The 20,350-nt window shown below is 39.3% G+C and overlaps 1 protein-coding gene across 1 annotated transcript; it reads right to left on the reverse strand.

Annotated features, from left to right (window-relative positions):
- Positions 1-12,214: 12,214 nt before the first annotated feature.
- On the reverse strand, positions 12,215-19,934 carry LOC118485765 (luc7-like protein 3). The gene is made up of 3 exons (XM_035982206.1): positions 19,629-19,934; positions 18,698-19,078; positions 12,215-12,223 (listed from the first exon to the last, which is right to left on the reverse strand). The coding sequence occupies exons 1-3, from the start codon at positions 19,932-19,934 to the stop codon at positions 12,215-12,217; spliced, it is 696 nt and encodes a 231-aa protein (XP_035838099.1).
- Positions 19,935-20,350: the final 416 nt, after the last annotated feature.

Here is a 20,350-nt window from a genome sequence, read left to right on the forward strand (position 1 = left end):
TTACGGTGGTAATCATGTATTGCGAACTGTCTCGGACAGTCAACTTGAAGTCATTGGTATCGATGGTCCCATGTTGATAATTTACATGCATCGTTTGCCCTTGTGTACGTGCTTGGTTATGCGTAAACTTTCGAACTTTATATGCTATATCAAACTTGTGTACTCACCTTTACATTATATGTATTGACTTTTATTTTAACGTATGTGACAGGTGTTTAAGCTACTAGCGTGCTAGGGAAGCGAGGCAATAATAAGCTTCTAGGAGCCAGTGACCTTAGGACAGTGTCCATATACCTGCTCCAGGGTCATAATTATCTGTAGATCTTGTACTGGCACCTGTAGTCAGTAAGATCCACAGTTAGCCGTCTAGAAGTCTTAAAACAATATTTACTTTCGGCCTGTAATAATTAAGAACTTGAGTTGTCGGAACAGTTCCCATATTGTTTAGTTGATTTCTATGATAACTTGTTATTATTTGGGACACGGTATGGGACGTGTTATATAACTGAATTGTATGATAGTTGTTGTGGAAACTTCTGAACAATCTGTTTCGCTCAGTGCCGCGCCCCGATGATTCCGCCATCGGTTGGGGTGTGACAGAAGATATCCGCAAGTTGAAGCTTGGTTGGAATGAACTTAGTGTGCAGTTTCCCGGACATAACTAACTCCCGAACAAAGTGATAATCCAAGTCAATGTGTTTGGCTCGTTTGTTGGAAACCGGATTTTGACTCATAAATAAAGCACTTCGATTGTCACATAGAAGGGTCGGACGTGATGGTGGAAGCGCTGAAGTTCCTGTAACAAGTGAGTGATCCAAACAATTTCAGCAGCTGCATTTGCCATTGCCCGATACTCCAATTCACAGCTTGATCGTGAGACGGTTGGTTGCTTCTTAGCGCTCCAAGAGACCAAATTACCTCCCAAGAAGATTGAGTAACCATATGTAGAACGGCGTGTTTCAATACACCGCGCCCAATCTGCATCGGAGTACCCTAAAATAGTTGATGAGGCGGGTCGTGTAAACACAAGACCTGAGAGATAGTTCCTTTGACATACCGCAAGATCTGTTTCACCAATTGAAAATGTTTTTCTGTTGGAGCATGTAAATGTTGACAAGCTTGATTTACAGCATAGGCTAAATCAGGACGAGTGATGGTCAAATATTGAAGAGCTCCAACAATAGAACGATAAAATGTAGGATCGACATAAGGTATACCGTCGGCGAGAAATGTATCAGTGGTAGAGAGAGGAGTGGGGACGGATTTAGCGTGAGTAAGACCGGCACGAGTGATAATGTCATTTGCATATTTTGTTTGAGTTAAGAACAGGCCATCTTCATTGTGAACTACTTCAAGACCAAGAAAGTAGTTCAAGGAGCCGAGATCTTTAATAGCAAATTCCTGGTTTAGGCGTTCGGTGAAGGTGTTGAGCAAGGTCGATTTGTTACCGGTAAGGATAAGATCATCGACATAAATAAGAAGATACATAAGAGATTCGCCTTGATGAAAGATGAAGAGAGAGGGATCGGCACGACTACACGTGAAACCGTATGATTGAAGAAAGGAACTCAAGCGTTGGAACCAAGCCCGGGGAGCTTGTTTAAAACCGTAAAGAGCCTTATTAAGCTTACATACATGATTAGGATAAGTGGAGCTAGCAAAGCCGGGTGGTTGTTCCATATAGACGGTTTCGGATAAAGAGCCATTGAGGAACGCATTGTTTACATCGAGCTGGCGAAGAGGCCAACTATTAATAATGGCCAAAGAAAGAATAATGCGTATGGTCGATGCTTTAACAACGAGGCTGAATGTATGATTAAAATTTAGACCCGGGATTTGCGTGAAACCTTGAGCAATGAGCCGAGCCTTGTGACGATCAATGGAACCGTCAGAATTGTATTTGGTGCGAAAGACCCATTTGGATCCGACAACATTAGTGGACGAAGGCCGTGGAACAAGAGTCCACGTGTTATTGTTGTAAAGAGCTTGAAGCTCCGCATGCATGGCATCCATCCAATGTTTATGTTTGGAAGCACTTTTGAAGCCCTTAGGGTCAACAGTGGTAAGAAGAGCGACATGAAGACAAGAATGCATAGCATGAGCAAGATAAGAAGTGTGTTTTGGATTTGGTTTGAAGGTGGCAACTTTGGACCTTGTGACCATCGAATAAGAAGGTGTAGGATCGTGTGATACCCCGAAACGAGTCGATCAGAGGCGTTCTACTCAACATGAAAGGCGGAAACAGACATGATGAGATGAATTCAGCTAGATATACACTTTAACTGTCATTTATATTGATCTGAAATAGTTTTACAGCAAGACGACACTTCGACAGAGCTTCGCCGTCGGAAAACTTCTAACTAATTTCGTACCAAATGAATCAGACCTAGCACCTATTTATAGACTTGTAATTCCGTTTGAACAAGACTCAAACGGAATTAACTTTACATGCGGAATTAATGTCACACCTCTATTTTCCACGTGTCACCAGTGGGCCCGGTGGGAGTTCCGTGACGTAGTTGATATCGTCATAGTCACACAATATAAAATATAAATGCACAGCGGAAGCAAAAGAAAGATTTATTTCAACCAAATTAAATTGTAATATCCAGTATCACAAAAAGGTTAAATAGATCCACAGGCGGATCAAAACAAAGAGGAAACTTTTATTCAACAGACTTCATGCATCCTAAGCTTGCGAGACTTTTATTGATGCTAAGGAGTGGCCAGCCTATTACGCGTAGTACCTGCACTTATCCTTTTTGGAAAATACGTCAGTTTACACTGGTAAATACAATTTAACTGACTCATTTTGAAAAATGTTTTAGAAAATTGATTTAAATGCCCGCGGCACAAAACTTTTTATAACTTGGGATAATTATTGGCTTATAATCTTGTAAAAGAATTACATGTTTGTTATGCGTTCAGTTGTCCGGGTCGTGCCGGGTTAAAGATTAATAGACACACCACTTAGTATGATTCCGCCGCGAGACTTCTCTTGTACCGACGATTATACTTTATTGATTTGAATGCACTACGGGTGTACGCCTACACCCATGTGCTAAGGTCGTGGCCATTCTTTGAATGATGCCAAGGATATCCGGGACACGGTCATTAAACCCCCAAAGGCGTTAAACAAACAAAACAACATTTTTAAACGGGTCATTTGACAACACTTAACCACCGACCGGTTAAGGTCAATTACCCGACCAAGCGGTATTTTATATACCGTACCCCAAGCCCGTATAAGGGAAAATAAGTTAAACGTATTTACCTGAGCAAAGTATAATTCAAATACAGTAAGTGCACGTAGCTTTTACTGGGCTCCTATATCTGGAATGAAGGTTTTAATAACCTATTAGAATCCTAACGGGTCTTTTAATTTAGCCTAAGCTTAGACCAGTTAGTTTTAATGAAAATTACGGTCTAAACGCACGATAAGACGAAGCCGTTTTAGAATGCGGTTTTGACCCAACAAGCTTGCATACTTGTTTAATATGAGTAACTTAATCACATTCTGGATTTTGAGACCGAAATGATATGGTTTGACCCGTTTCGGCTAAAATGGGTAAACTAGTTACATAAGCTGATCCGGACGCGTAAAGTGCGTAACGAGTAACCATATGAATCATGTACTAGTTTCCTAAGTTAATATGCCTTAATCATGTTGTGATATCAGAATGATACCTTCCATTATGCCCCAATTGGTTTTAAACCCAAACTATGCCTCATAAGGGCATTTTGGCCATTTTAAAGGGTGTAAAAGAGTTTAAATAATAATCTGGGTTACAGGTCTGATTAAATCAGTAAATATACTTAATTTAATAAGTTATAACAGTAAGGTATCATAGATATGTGAAATTTATTACTTATAACCATACTATGCTCCGTAGGGGCATTTTAGTAATTTCACATAGGCCTAAAAGGTCAAAACTGGAATCCTAAGTTTAATATATTCACCTACTGTTAAAATATAAAATTTTACTAAATACATCAGTAGGTATCATCCCCATATGTTTCAAAAAGGTTTTATTACATACTATGCGTTAAAAACGCTTAAAAAGGCGATTTGGAGCCATTTCCGGGTTTGGTATGGAAAGCTGGTTTTTTTTTTTGAAATTCCAGAAGGCTCAAAATACTTTATTTAACATATTAGATCAGTAGAAAACGGCTTGGGGTCAATAGGATTTATAAAACTCATTTATAGCCCAAAAGGGCAAAACCGGCATTAGCCGAATTAAGCTTAGAACACTAAGTTATGCTCAGCCTAAAATTGAATAAAAATCTTTAAAAATCCCAAAATATTATTTTATATCAGTAGGTACAAAGTTTTGCATAAAAATTTGGGTTTAGATAGGCTATATGCAATTTATGTCATTTAATTACTAAAGAAGCTTCTAATTACGCTAATGAGCATAACTCTTAATCTATACCTCCAACTGATCTCAAATTTTAGGTGTAAGCTTACAAATCAGTAGCTAAGGTGTCTACCCTTTTATATTTTCAAAAATCATATTTTAAGGTCATTTGGGCATAATGGTCAACATATAAGCATTTAACGGAAACATGCATGTGAATAGGATATCTAATGAACCAAGTTGCATAATCACAGAGGGTTATACTAACATGTAAATAGGTCCAAAAGAATCTCTAAGTGTCACGGCCCCCGACCAGGTTTAACCCGTTTCAGGAGCCGCGGGACAGAAATCCTGCGGTACTATATTTATTGTGAGTTTAGCAGCGGAAATTTTATTTTACAGGATCGGCTAAGTTAAATTTTTTTCCGATTATTTTATTTCATAATTCGGGATAAAATCCCGATAATTTACAATAACAAGATTTTATTGATAAAACATATTTCTTTATTTGATATTGAGCCACTATCTTAAGCTTGAAATGCTTCCCCTTGCATTTTTCCTTAATTATAGCAGATCACCTGAAACATGTTTGAAAAAGATTTTGTCAGCGGGGAAATACTGAGTGAATTATTCTAGTTACTGGAAATGACACATTTGTTATAATTCACAGTGTTAAGATCTTTTACAATGTTTCTGATATCAACCAACTACCCACAGTACTTTACCACTCGACCCATTGGCCCACCTGTCCAATGGTGTCTGTGATTATGGTCATATCACCCAATGGCTGCCCCAATGGTGAAGATTATCAAGTAATGTGCACAATACCCCACATACCGGCTGTAACTTGGTGATTACATAAACTTAATCACTGTAAGTTATAATTCTGAAAATAATTTGGAGTATTGTAAACAGTTAACAGCTCACAAACGGTGAGAAAAGTTTATAAAAGAAGAATAACTCACATTGCAGATTTAGTACTGACAGAATATGATTTTAGCCCTGTTAACCTAATTTCAACAATAATGCACACAAAACAGGGTTAGTGATCAATACAGCAGTTACGATAACTCACGAGATCAAATTCTCACAATGAATGACAAAGTGCAATACTTCAACTCATTTATTGAATTAACGACAAACGACAAAGTATAATACTTCAACTCATTTATCGAATTATCGACAAACGACAAAGTATAACCCAATGTGGGCGGCACTTAGACATTCTTTGGATATATTGATCCCGGAAAATAAATCGTAATAGCAATCGAGTAATTACCTTGTTCCGTGGCAGCACCTCGTGTGTAGTGTGTGTTTAATTTATAGTAATTCGGCCTAATAACGACGTACAGAAGGTTTCTGATCGACGTTTTAACATCAATAGTCGACTGCCAAGGTCGGCTATTTATAGCCCAAAATTCGACTCGTATACGGACCGTATGCCTGGACCCTTGCGGTCCGTAAGGGAGCCGGTTAGCTTACGGTCCGTAAGGACTTTCCTTTACGGTCCGTAAAGGGTGCGTTTTAGCTTGTAGACTAGCCTTCTCAGTGGTATAGGTCTGCTGAATCAACAACATTCGAATTTCCATAATTTACAACGCATAATTCGAGATAAATATCAATTAGGGTTTAACCCCCCTGAGTTTTAGGGGCCCTGATCCTGATTCCGATTATTCCGGAAATTTCAGGGTTAGTGCGGAATTACTTGGGTGTCTCAATTAGGGTTTCCTTATTGACTAATTATCATTCTACTTATTAATTTTAATGAGAGTTGTTACATCCTCCCCACCTTAGAAAAATCTCGTCCTCGAGATTCATTGAAACAGATGAGGATACTTGCGCTTCATTTCTGACTCTAGTTCCCATGTGTATTCCGGTCCTCTCTTGGAATTCCATTTGACTTTCACCAGTACAAGTCGCTTGTGTTTGAGGAATTTGACTTTCCGATCTTCTATTTGTAAAGGTTTTTCTATGAATTTCAGTTTCTCATTGACCTCTATGTCTTGAAGAGGTACTACCAGAGATTCGTCTGATAAACATTTCTTAAGGTTGGATACATGAAATACATCATGTACTCCAGCTAGTTCCTCTGGTAATTGTAAACGATAAGCAACTGGTCCGATTCGTTGAATCACTGGAAATGGTCCAACATATCGGGGACTCAGTTTTCCTTTCTTACCGAATCTTACAACTCCTTTCCAAGGAGATACTTTTAGCAGTACTTTGTCTCCTATTTGGAATTCAAGTGGTTTGCGACGATTGTCTGCATAACTCTTCTGGCGATCTCTGGCTGTTTTCAATCTTTCCTTAATTTGAGTTATCTTGTCTGTGGTTTCTTGCACAATTTCTGGACCTGATAATTGACTTTCTCCTATTTCCGCCCAACATACAGGCGTTCTGCATTTGCGTCCATACAGTGCCTCGAATGGAGCGGCTTCGATACTTGAGTGATAACTATTGTTATAGGAGAATTCAATTAATGGTAAATGGTTATCCCAATTACCTCCAAAGTCAATTACACATGCTCGGAGCATGTCTTCCAGAGTTTGGATCGTCCTTTCACTTTGTCCGTCTGTCTGTGGATGATATGCAGTACTCAGATTGAGTCGGGTTCCCATTGATTCTTGGAAACTGGTCCAAAATCGGGAAGTGAACCGACTATCCCTATCCGATACAATGGAGAGCGGAACTCCATGTAAGGATACTATTTCATCCACATACAACTTGGCTAATCTTTCCATGCTAAAGGTTTCTTTTATTGGTAGAAAATGAGCTGATTTGGTTAATCGGTCCACGATTACCCAAACTGCATCATTACCTTTTCTGGTTTTGGGTAACTTAGTAATAAAATCCATTGTTATGAGTTCCCATTTCCATACAGGCATTTCTAACTGTTGTAATAAACCTGAGGGTTTCTGGTGTTCGGCTTTAACTTGTGAACAGGTTAAACACTTAGATACGTATTCAGCTATATCCTTTTTCATTCCTATCCACCAGAAATTCTTCCTTAAATCTTGGTACATCTTATTGTTTCCTGGGTGTACAGTATACCTAGATTTATGAGCTTCTTCTAAAATTTTCGATCTTAAATTTCCTTGTTTAGGTACCCAAATTCTGCTTTTGTGGAATTTCCAAATTCCATCATTTCCTTGTTCCAATTCTTTTAGGTAACCTTTCATTCCTTCGGCATCGTCCTTGATTGCCGTTTTCTGGATTTCCTTCACTTGTTCCCTTAAATCTACTTGTAGATTTATTCTAAGAGCACGAACTCGCCTTTGCTTTTCATGATATTTACGACTTAAGGCATCTGCTACTACGTTTGCCTTTCCTTCGTGATATTGAATATCACAGTCGTAATCACTCAAGACTTCCATCCATCTTCTTTGCCTCATGTTCAACTCTTTTTGCCCGAATATATACCTTAAACTCTTATGATCTGTATAAACAGTAAATTTACTTCCATACAGATAATGTCTCCATATCTTAAGGGCAAAAACTATAGCTCCTAATTCTAAATCATGAGTCGTATAGTTTTCTTCGTGCTTTTTCAATTGTCTGGAGGCATACGCAATTACCTTCTTGCGTTGCATCAACACACATCCGTATCCTAATTTTGAAGCATCGCAATATACTTCAAAATCTTTTGTTCCTTCTGGTAAGGCTAAGATTGGCGCATTGGTTAATTTCTGTTTTAGGATTCTGAAGGCTTCTTCTTGTTTTGGTCCCCACTCAAACTTAGTGGCTTTACAGGTTAGCTTAGTTAATGGTATAGTTATTTTGGAAAAATCCTTAATAAACCGTCTATAATAACCGGCTAAACCTATAAAACTCCTAATTTCCATTGCAGATTGTGGAACCTTCCAGTTGGTAATTGCTTCTATCTTAGCAGGATCTACGTGAATACCTTCGTGATTCACCATGTGTCCTAAGAATTGCACCTCTTGTAGCCAAAATTCACACTTCGAGAATTTAGCGTACAGCTTTTCTTTTCTTAACAAAGTTAAGAGTGCATGCAAGTGCTGACAATGCTCAACTTGACTTTTGGAATAAATGAGTATATCGTCAATGAACACGATCACAAATTTATCCAAATATGGTTTACAAATTCTGTTCATCATGTCCATGAAGGCAGCTGGGGCATTGGTTAATCCGAAGGGCATGACTGTAAACTCATAATGACCATACCTAGTTCTGAAAGCAGTTTTAGGTATGTCTTCTTCTTGTACTTTCAACTGATGATATCCGGACCTTAAGTCTATTTTAGAGAAATACCTAGCTCCTTGTAATTGATCGAAAAGATCATCAATCCTAGGTAATGGGTATCGATTCTTAATTGTAACCTTATTCAATTCTCTATAATCAATACACATTCTCATAGATCCATCTTTCTTTTTCACAAACAACACTGGTGCACCCCAAGGGGATGAACTAGGTTGTATAAATCCTTTGCTTAGTAATTCATCTAATTGCTTCTTTAATTCTAGCATTTCGGTAGGAGCTAATCGATAAGGTGCCTTGGCTATCGGTGTAGTTCCTGGAATTAGATGAATCCTAAATTCTACCTCTCTATTTGGTGGTAACCCAGGTAAATCTTCTGGGAATACATCTGGGTATTCTGAGACTACAGGAATTTCCTTGAGTTCTTTTCCTTTAGTACAAATGATTACTGAAATCATATATACTATTCCTTGGTTCCGTTCATAATTAGCAACTTTCATTACTGATATGAATTTTAATGGCTTCCGAGGTTTATCTCCTGCAATCTTAATTACTTCTCCCGTAGGTGCTTGAATTTCTATAGAGTTCTTATCACAAATGATTTGCGCATGGTTGGCTATTAACCAATCCATTCCTAACACGACATCAAACTCGGCTAATTTCATAGGCAATAGGTTTGCAACAAATTTGTGACCCGAGAGTTCTATTTCTACTTTTTGCAGAACCTGATTAATTTCTATGGAATTCCCATCTACAGTTTCGACTGTAAAAATCTGTCTAACGGTAGTCAACGGTAACTTAAGAGCTTGACAGAATGAAGTATTTATAAAACTTTGGTTTGCACCAGAGTCAAATAATACTTTTGCATAGACGTTGTGAACTAAAAACGTACCGGCTATCACATCCGGAATGAGCTCGGCTTCTTGAGTAGTTAGCTGGAAAGCTCTGGCATTTTTCTTAACAGCTCCTTCAACTGGTTTGCCCTTATTATCGGTGGTTCTGTTCAGTTTAGGACATTCGGTTTTGTAATGTCCTATCTCCCCACAGTGAAAACAGGTTACAGTTTTCTTCTTACAGTTTTCTTCACTGTGGCCTACAGATTTGCAGAAGTTACAAATTGCATTGCATTTTCCAAAATGTTTCCTTTTGCAATTTCTGCAAAATGGCGGGGTTGAAGGTTGTCTCACCCCTTTCTTCTTGAAATTACTACTATTACCCACCCTGAATCCTTGGGTAATTTTCTGAGCCAATTCTTTCTTCCTATCTTCATCTCTTGTGCGTATCAGTTCGTCGGTTAGGGTGTTGGCTAATTCTACGGCATCGTCAATAGTACTAGGTCTTGCCGCCTTGACGATATTGCGAATTTCGCTAATTAATCCCCAAATATATCGAGAAATGAGTATTGGTTCTGGCGAAGCCAGGTTAGGTACTACTCTCGCATATTCGAAGAATGTCGAAGTATAACCACGACAATCTACCCCGGTCATTCGATGATTTAAGAACTTATTTGCCATTTGTTCCTTCTCATACTCAGGACAGAATTTTCTTTCGACAAGATTTTTAAATTCTTCCCAAGTCATAGCATAAGCCACCCGTCTTCCTTTTGCCTGCAGCGCTGTGTTCCACCATTCTAGTGCTTCTTCTTTAAACAGATTTGAGGCATACATGACTTGATCTTCTTCAGCACATTTACTTATTGCAATTACTGCTTCGGTTTTCTCTAACCATCGCAGTGTTGCAGTTGCTCCTTCGTTGCCTGCAAATTCAGCGGGTTTACAAGCAAGGAATTCTTTGAAAGTGCAACCAGGTGTTGCAGCCTTTCGTTTCTTAGGGCGCGGAGTGTGCTGAGATCCATTGTCATGATTTATATGATCATTGCCCCCGTTTATACTATTACTGAAATTATCTTCGATCGTATGTTTACTAGGAACGATATGTTGCGGATCGTTTGGACTTTTTATAGCAGCAACGAATATTGGAATTGCGTTGGCTATCCCTTGAGCAACAATATTTTCAATATCTTGTTTGGTCATATATTGATCTTCTGGATGTTGCTCCGATTGATTAACTTCATTTACTGGTTCGTTACCATTATTTGCCATCTGATAATAATTTATTATGAGTAATTAGCAAATTAGCAATTTATACAAATAATTGAACAATTTATAACACATAAAGTCAAAATTATCGATTTCTCGATTCCATTTCATATCAGTATAGTATGCATCAATACACACCGATATTTTACACTGTTTTATTTGTTATGTTACAACTGGTTTCACTATTTACTTTTACTATTATACAAAGATAGCGTTACCACTTTCCTACTCGTCATCCTAAAAACGGAGTTCTCTCTCGTCATACTTCCAGGCAATCTGTCCTCCTATCTCCCTAATTCTATTCCCTGCATCCATCAACTCTTCACCGAAATGGCGAAGTTCAGCCAGATTTTCATTGCTCATTGGTGGATTAGGTAGGGGTTCTGGGTCGAACTGTGGAAGAAAGGAATAAGGGCTATTGACAATATTTTGAAATTGCCAATCATTTGTCCACCATTCTTCCATTTCTACAGGTTGGAAGTGTACTATTGGATCTGGTATTGCTGGTCCAACGCTCATAGGAAGTGGATTTTCAATAGGATAGGTAAAAACATTCGTATTGACAGGCTGTAAAGTGTCACAGTTGGCCAATAAAATATCTATCTGCTCCTGAAAAGTTAACCTTTGGTTTTGATTGGAACTCTCCCCAATTTCTACCTGAGTTGGTCTAGAACCTTGCCCTATTTCTGTTTCTATTTCTTGAGAATATTTATCAAATTGTTCCTCCATTTGCCTAGACTCGTCATTGGCTTCAGTTTCCTTTTCTTGCTGTTTAGGGTTTTCCTGGATTATAATTGCCTTTCCTTTTCCTAAAGGGTCGTTATTTCTAGGAGGTCTTGTAACTGGCTTTTTCTTACGTATACGGCTTCCCCACACATAATTTTTCTTTGGCCTTCTTTTTGGTTTGGTCAGTGGTGGAGTAGGGAATTTTACAGGTTGGTCCACATCAGCAACATATCCCGTAAATTCATGAGAAACTTCTATATTCACTGGATACAGATTGAGGTTCTGAAAAGCTTCAGATATCTCGTTCATGCTGTGTAGCATATATGCAAAATGCACAAAATATCAAGTTAAAATTTTGGAGTAAAGTTTAACAAATAAACATGGAAGTTTTTATTGCACACTATTTGTACAAAATACAGGAAAACACACTCAGATTTATTTCACTCAATTTTATTTATTTACTTATTGAGAAGTGCTGTTTGCTAAATTTAGGGCATCTAGAGATTTGCATGTTCTGCCACAGTGGCTAACATATACAAATTTGCCCATTTTTCATCGAGTTTGTCTTCCCAAGGTGATTTCTTAATTAACTCCTGGGTTTCCTTTTTAATCTTCTTTTCTCTGATTTGCTCCTTACTTTTCTTAATAATCATATTCCTTTTTCTAGGAGAAAGCGGATATTCATAATTTGCTTTTTGCACAAATATTCCTTCTTCAGGAATTGTAGGGAGCTTTGAAAATTTAGTTTTGGATGAACTTCCCTCTTCGTAAATTGATCTATCTAATTTAAGATAGATATCTTGTAACTTTTGCTTACCCATACTGTAGTTAACAAACAATCAGTTAAGAAGCACATAAACACATAATCACGTAATAGTAATCAGGAAAAATTAAGTATCGTTTAAATACTTAATTAGCTTAACTTAGTGGCTCTGATACCACCTAGTTTCTGTCACGGCCCCCGACCCGGTTTAACCCGTTTCAGGAGCCACGGGACAGAAATCCTGCGGTACTATATTTATTGTGAGTTTAGCAGCGGAAATTTTATTTTACAGGATCGGCTAAGTTAAAATTTTTTCCGATTATTTTATTTCATAATTCGGGATAAAATCCCGATAATTTACAATAACAAGATTTTATTGATAAAACATATTTCTTTATTTGATATTGAGCCACTATCTTAAGCTTGAAATGCTTCCCCTTGCATTTTTCCTTAATTATAGCAGATCACCTGAAACATGTTTGAAAAAGATTTTGTCAGCGGGGAAATACTGAGTGAATTATTCTAGTTACTGGAAATGACACATTTGTTATAATTCACAGTGTTAAGATCTTTTACAATGTTTCTGATATCAACCAACTACCCACAGTACTTTACCACTCGACCCATTGGCCCACCTGTCCAATGGTGTCTGTGATTATGGTCATATCACCCAATGGCTGCCCCAATGGTGAAGATTATCAAGTAATGTGCACAATACCCCACATACCGGCTGTAACTTGGTGATTACATAAACTTAATCACTGTAAGTTATAATTCTGAAAATAATTTGGAGTATTGTAAACAGTTAACAGCTCACAAACGGTGAGAAAAGTTTATAAAAGAAGAATAACTCACATTGCAGATTTAGTACTGACAGAATATGATTTTAGCCCTGTTAACCTAATTTCAACAATAATGCACACAAAACAGGGTTAGTGATCAATACAGCAGTTACGATAACTCACGAGATCAAATTCTCACAATGAATGACAAAGTGCAATACTTCAACTCATTTATCGAATTAACGACAAACGACAAAGTATAATACTTCAACTCATTTATCGAATTATCGACAAACGACAAAGTATAACCCAATGTGGGCGGCACTTAGACATTCTTTGGATATATTGATCCCGGAAAATAAATCGTAATAGCGATCGAGTAATTACCTTGTTCCGTGGCACCACCTCGTGTGTAGTGTGTGTTTAATTTATAGTAATTCGGCCTAATAACGATGTACAGAAGGTTTCTGATCGACGTTTTAACATCAATAGTCGACTGCCAAGGTCGGCTATTTATAGCCCAAAATTCGACTCGTATACGGACCGTATGCCTGGACCCTTGCGGTCCGTAAGGGAGCCGGTTAGCTTACGGTCCGTAAGGACTTTCCTTTACGGTCCGTAAAGGGTGCGTTTTAGCTTGTAGACTAGCCTTCTCAGTGGTATAGGTCTGCTGAATCAACAACATTCGAATTTCCATAATTTACAACGCATAATTCGAGATAAATATCAATTAGGGTTTAACCCCCCTGAGTTTTAGGGGCCCTGATCCTGATTCCGATTATTCCGGAAATTTCAGGGTTAGTGCGGAATTACTTGGGTGTCTCAATTAGGGTTTCCTTATTGACTAATTATCATTCTAATTATTAATTTTAATGAGAGTTGTTACACTAAGGCAATCCTAAACTTGGCTTAAACGGGTCAGAACTGAAAGTCAAAGCGAAAGTCAAACTATGCGACTTTCGGTTCCAAACCGGGTCTAAACTGAAAAATTGTCGAGTTGAACATGTTGGGACATGTTCTTACATTATTTACCAAGTTATATTAATGATCAAACAGGTTGCATGTATCGTACATTGCTAATTATGCATTAATTTTAAAATAAACATTATGTTGACTTTTTAAGGTAAGCTTTGACTCGACAATTTGCATAGTTAGAGTGGGAATCTGGAAATACCCTTTTAAGGGTTTATTACCCACATAATTACCTACTTATAGGTATTTTTAATTCGAGATTAGACTGGGTAATTATTGTTTAATCTCGAAGTCAAACCTTAATTACGACGGTTTGACTTTTAGCTAATTAACTAAGCTAAAATGGATTAGAAAGGATTAAGGACAATTACAAGAGTCTTAAATAGGATTAGGGACCTAAGGGAAACTTGATTGTTGTCTAGAGAAACTCCAAAGATGCTCCAAGTGGGTTGCAAAATGAATGATCAAATGTTACAACATTCACTTCTTTATATAGTGACCAAGATGCCACAAGATCAAGCCAAGTAGGTCTACAAGTGTTGAGAGATGATCCCAGGTGCCCCTATGTGGCTAAATACTGCCTATCATGCCCCTGATTTCGAAAACTAGGTTACTAAGGCGGTGCAACAGACTGAACAGGCAGTTGTCCATTTTCTGCTGCCAGCGACAGGCTTACGGACCATAAGCCTAAGCTCTTACGGTCCGTATGCTCCTCTTGCGTACCGTATGCTTGAACGGTTGCGGTCCGTAACCGACCCTTGCTGAAATCTCCCAGACATGCTCCTTACGGACCGTAAGCTATGACCCTTACCGTCCGTAACCGATGGTCTGAGGACAAAAATTTTGCAAACTTTCAAGCCTTGACCATGCAATCTTACAAGTCCGAATCTTGAGTCCTTTAATCAGCTGGGGGTCCCCTTTTGCTCAGTCATTGCATGCCTTGCATGCACTTACACCTCTTGGCTTTTTGTGGAAAGTTTGAAGTTACGGAAAAATCTCAAGAATTCACCTTGGATTCTTATGAAAGTTGTCCATGCCTTATTGACTAAACTCAACTTATTTTAATCAAGAATTTAAATTAGAATTTTGTAGTAACACTCCTAATGACCCAATTTCCATATACAAGATGGAATTTTATTTATTTAGAAACAACCGGTTAATATATCAGATGTTTATCAAAACGATTCAAGGATCTTGGGATTTATAATTTGGCCGCTCAGATGTGTTTTAATAACATGTCGCCCTTGGGTCGTTCAGAGGTATTTTAATAACATGACGCCCTTTTTAAATCCTACCATATATCCTTATCTGATCCGGGTTCCTAACACGTTTGACCCACATGACACGTGTCTTTATTCTATTGGACATGAATTTTCGAGGTGTTACATCCTCACCCCCTTAAAAGAAATCTCGACCTCGAGATTTATGGAAACAATTGAGGGTATTTTTCTTTCATTGTGGACTTTAACTCCCACGTATACTCGGGACCTCTACGGGCATCCCATTTGACCTTTACAATAGGCACAGGCTTCCTCCGAAGCCTCTTTACCTGTCGATCTTCAATCGACACAGGCTTTTCCACAAATTTTAAGCTCTCGTCTATGAGCACATCTGTATGTGGTATGACTAGTGATTCATCAGCTAGACATTTCTTTAGATTGCAGATGTGAAATACATTATGAATACCACTGAGCTCTTCTGGTAAGTTTAACTTGTAAGCCACTGACCCTACACATTCGATGATCTCGAATGGCCCTATATACCTCGGGCTTAACTTACCTTTCTTGCCAAATCGCATCACCCCTTTCCAGGGCGATACTTTGAGCAAAACTTTGTCACCAACCTCAAACTTGAGAGGTTTTCGCCTTTTATCAGCATAGCTCTTCTGCCTATCCCGGGCAGCTTTTAGGCGGTCGCGAATCTGGACAATCTTGTCCGTTGTCTCATAGACTATATCAGGACCTGATAATTGAGTGTCTCCTACTTCCGCCCAACCAAGATGGGCGTTCTGCACTTCCTACCATATAATGCCTCAAAAGGCGCAGCCTGAATGCTGGTATGGTAGCTATTATTGTAGGAGAACTCGACCAAAGGTAGGTGCTTATCCCAACTACCACCTAGATCAATCACACATGCACGCAACATGTCCTCCAAGGTTTGAATGGTACGCTCACTCTGCCCATCCGTCTGAGGATGGTAAGCCGTACTGAAGTTTAAGCGCGTGCCCAAAGACTGTTGGAAACTTTTCAAAAAGTGTGACGTGTATCTGGTATCTCTATCAGAGATAATGGCCACGGGTACTCCATGCAGAGATACAATCTTATCAACATACAATTGGGCCAACATGTCAGAACTGTAAGTTTCCTTAATGGGTAGGAAATGTGCTGACTTAGTCAGTCTATCAACTATGACCCATATAGTATCATTTCCTTTCTTTGTCTTTGGCAATTTGGTGATGAAATCCATCGTCACCATTTCCCATTTCCAAGTGGGAATCTCAGGCTGTTGAAGCAGACCTGACGGCTTCTGATGTTCAGCCTTGACTTAAGCACATGTCAAGCATTTAGCTACGTAAGCAGCTATAGACTTCTTCAAGCCTATCCACCAATAGTTTGCCTTTACATCTTGGTACATCTTGTCAGCTCCAGGATGAACGGAATATTTGGAACTGTGGGCTTCCTTGAGGATAACATCCCGGAGTCCTCCATAAACAGGAACCCATATTCGTCCATTTAATCTTAGTATTCCGTCCTTGCCATAGGGTAACTATTCTTCAGTTACTCCTAACTTTTCCTCAGGATAATTAGCTTCTAGCACAGCTTCCTTCTGCGCAGCTAACAACCTTTCATTCAAGCTATTCTTGATTTCAATGCTTTTGGCATTGATTCTTATTGGCTTCACTCTCTCTTTTCTGCTCAAGGCATCTGCGACTACATTAGCCTTTCCTGGATGGTATCTTATTTCACAGTCATAATCGTTCAGAGTTTCCATCCAACGTCGCTGCCTCATGTTTAAATCCTTCTGATTGAACAAATGCTGAAGGCTCTTGTGATCAGAATAGATCACACACTTAGTTCCATATAAGTAATGCCTCCATAGCTTCAGTGCAAATACAACGGCACCCAATTCCAGGTCATGGGTGGTGTAATTCTTCTCGTGCACCTTCAGTTGACGTGAAGCGTAGGCAATGACCTTGCCTTTCTGCATTAACACACAACCCATCCCGGCGTGTGATGCATCACAATAAACTACAAACTCATCAATCCCATCAGGCAATGTCAATACAGGAGCATTGCTCAACTTTTGCTTCAGAATATCGAAAGATTCTTGCTGCTTAGGCCCCCAATTGAACTTGCTACTCTTGCGAGTGAGAAGAGTCAGGGGTGCTGCAATCCTTGAGAAGTTTTCAATAAAGCGTCTGTAGTATCCTGCCAATCCTAAGAAATTGCGAATCTCTGTAGGCGTCTTCGGCTCTTGCCAGTTCATGACAGCTTCAACCTTAGCGGGATCTACTTGGATACCACGCTCACTCACAACAAGTCCAAGAAATTGGACTTCTCGAAGCCAGAACTCACACTTAGAAAATTTGGCATAGAGCTTTTCTTGTTGAAGCAGTTTCAGAATGCAACGGAGATGCTTCTCGTGGTCAGCTTGATTCTTCGAGTAGATGAGAATGTCGTCAATAAAGACGATGACAAATTTATCCAGATAAGGCTTGCACACGCGATTCATGAGATCCATGAATGCGGCAGGTGCGTTAGTGAGCCCAAAAGGCATCACTAGGAACTCGTAATGACCATAACGAGTTATGAATGCAGTCTTATGTACATCTTCATCTTTGACCTTCAATTGATGATAGCCTGACCTGAGATCTATCTTGGAAAAGTAGCTTGCTCCTTGTAACTGGTCAAACAAATCGTCGATCCTGGGCAAAGGATATATGTTCTTGATAGTGACCTTATTAAGCTCGCGGTAATCAATGCATAGATGCATTGACCCATCCTTCTTCTTGACAAACAAGATTGGTGCTCCCCATGGAGACGAACTAGGTCTAATGAAACCTTTGGCTAGCAGATCATCCAATTGCGTCCTCAGTTCCTTCATCTCTGTTGGTGCCAACCTATAAGGCGCTCTTGCAACAGGTGCAGCTCCGGAGATGATGTCGATACTGAATTCTACTTGTCTATCTGGTGGCAAACCAGGTAGTTCTTCTGGGAAAACTTCAGGGTAGTCAGAAATGACAGGAATATCTTCAATCTTGGGTTTCAGCCCATCAACAGTCACTAGTGCCATATAAATGACATAACCCTTCTTTAAGAATTTAGATGCTCTGAGCATGGACACCTGCTCAGGTAACCCATACCAGGTGTCTCCTTGAATGATAAGCGACTCACCTGACGGAGTCTTCATCACCACTTGCTTCTTATTGCAAACTATCTGAGCTTGGTTATGCGATAACCAATCCATGCCTATTACTATATCGAACCCAGCTAACTTGAATGGAAGGAGGGACAAGGGAAAAGAGTGGTTCCTAATGGATATGACACATCCATCTAATACAGTCGAAGCGGTTTCTATGGTTCCATCAGCTAATTCCACTTCATATTTCACACTTAGGGTCTTAATAGGCATTTTCAACAATTCACAAAACTTATCATCTACAAACGATTTATCTGCTCCCGAATCAAATAATACTCTTGCGTAGACATCATTAATAAGAAAAGTACCTGTTATGACATTGTCGTCCTGAACCGCTTCCTTTGCATCCATGCGGAAGACCCTAGCATTGGTCTTCTTCCCCTCGTCAGCCTTCTTTGCAAGCTTTGGGCAGTTGGTCCTAAGATACCCCTTTTCATTACAGTTATAGCACGTAGCATCCTTGATTTTCTTACAATCCAATGCCTTGTGGTCTAATGACTTGAAAATCCCACACGCTTTCGGCTGGGACTGGGACTTTGACTCATGCCTGCACCTCCCAAAATGGTGCTTCTTGCAAACCTTACATTTGGGTTTATCACCCGTCTGTTGATCACCTTTCTTGGATCCCGACCCTTTCTTGTGGTCGTTGTTTCCTTTGCACTTCTTGTCTGAGTGTCGTGAACCATCATCTTCGCGTTTCCTTTTCTCGGCATCCGCAGTTCTCAGCGGATCTCTATCTAACTGCATCCAACGTGAGGGACAGAGATATGTCAGCTGCTGATCGGAATGTAGCGGGCCGAGAGGCCTTGACACTTGCTTTTATCTCTGGGGCCAGACCCCCAATGAAACGGGCTATCCTTTTGGGTTCAGGTGTCACGAGGTAAGGAACTAACCTTGACATAGTATTGAAGCTTGTGAGATATGCCTGGCCATCTAGGTTCTTCATAACCAGTGATAGAAAATCAGACTCTATCTTTTCAACCTCATGCTGAGGGCAGTAGTTTTCCTTGATGAGGGTAACAAATTGTTCCCAAGACATGCTGTACAAATGTACCTTTCCGGTGGCTTGAATCAACGATCTCCACCATGCTAGGGCTTCACCCTTGAAAGACTGTGACACAAACTTCACAACGTCACTTTCAGCACAACCACTTATGTCTACCACCATGTCCATCTCATCCAACCAAGCCATGCAATCCACCACCCCTTTCTCCCCAGTAAAATCTCGGGGTTTACATGAAACAAAGTACTTATATGTGCAACCTTTGGCATGGGGCTTATCATCAAATACAATCCTTTTGGATGGAATGCTATTTTCGTTGGAGGAATGTCTGTCATCATCTTTCTTTGGTTCCTCTTTCTTAGACTTAGGTGGGGTAGGTGGTGGCTTGCTGTGAGCCTCAGAATGAGTTTTAGGCTTGGAAGGTGTTGTAGATAGGGTCCTACTTCTGGTCCCACTATAATCACTGTACTGACGTTCCATAGCCTTTGCAACAGCATTGTCAACTAATGCTTGCAATTCCGCGCCAGTAACATGTATTTTAGCATTCTCGTGGTTCTCCACCGGACGACTGTTCACCTCGTCCGACCCCGCCATGTAGCTTCAAAGGCTACATACAGAAAATAATGGGCAAGGTTTTATTTAGAAGCTTTTACAGTGTTTTATAATTTTATTAACCATGGTTTTTAATTAGCCATTATTGGTTAATTTGCTATTCATTTATTTATTCAGGACCTTTATTATAATCATATATTACACTTTAATATTAGCATAAAACTCTAGTCCCAAGGACAGTTTTAATTTGTAACCAGGATTTTCACAGAATCGAGGTATTTGGGTCTGAATAGTAGTTCAAAACCCTTTTAGACAGTGAGTTGCAGACTTCTACTGTCTCCTAGTCCCAGAGGACGTTAATTATTACCCGTAGGCACTTCATCCTTAAAGGATGGTTATATAATTACGGGGAATTTAAATTAACCCAATTTTTAAAGATGGCATGTGTGATTTTTACT

Source organism: Helianthus annuus, chromosome 13 (assembly GCF_002127325.2).
Source record: "Helianthus annuus cultivar XRQ/B chromosome 13, HanXRQr2.0-SUNRISE, whole genome shotgun sequence".
Taxonomy (NCBI): Eukaryota; Viridiplantae; Streptophyta; class Magnoliopsida; order Asterales; family Asteraceae; genus Helianthus; species Helianthus annuus.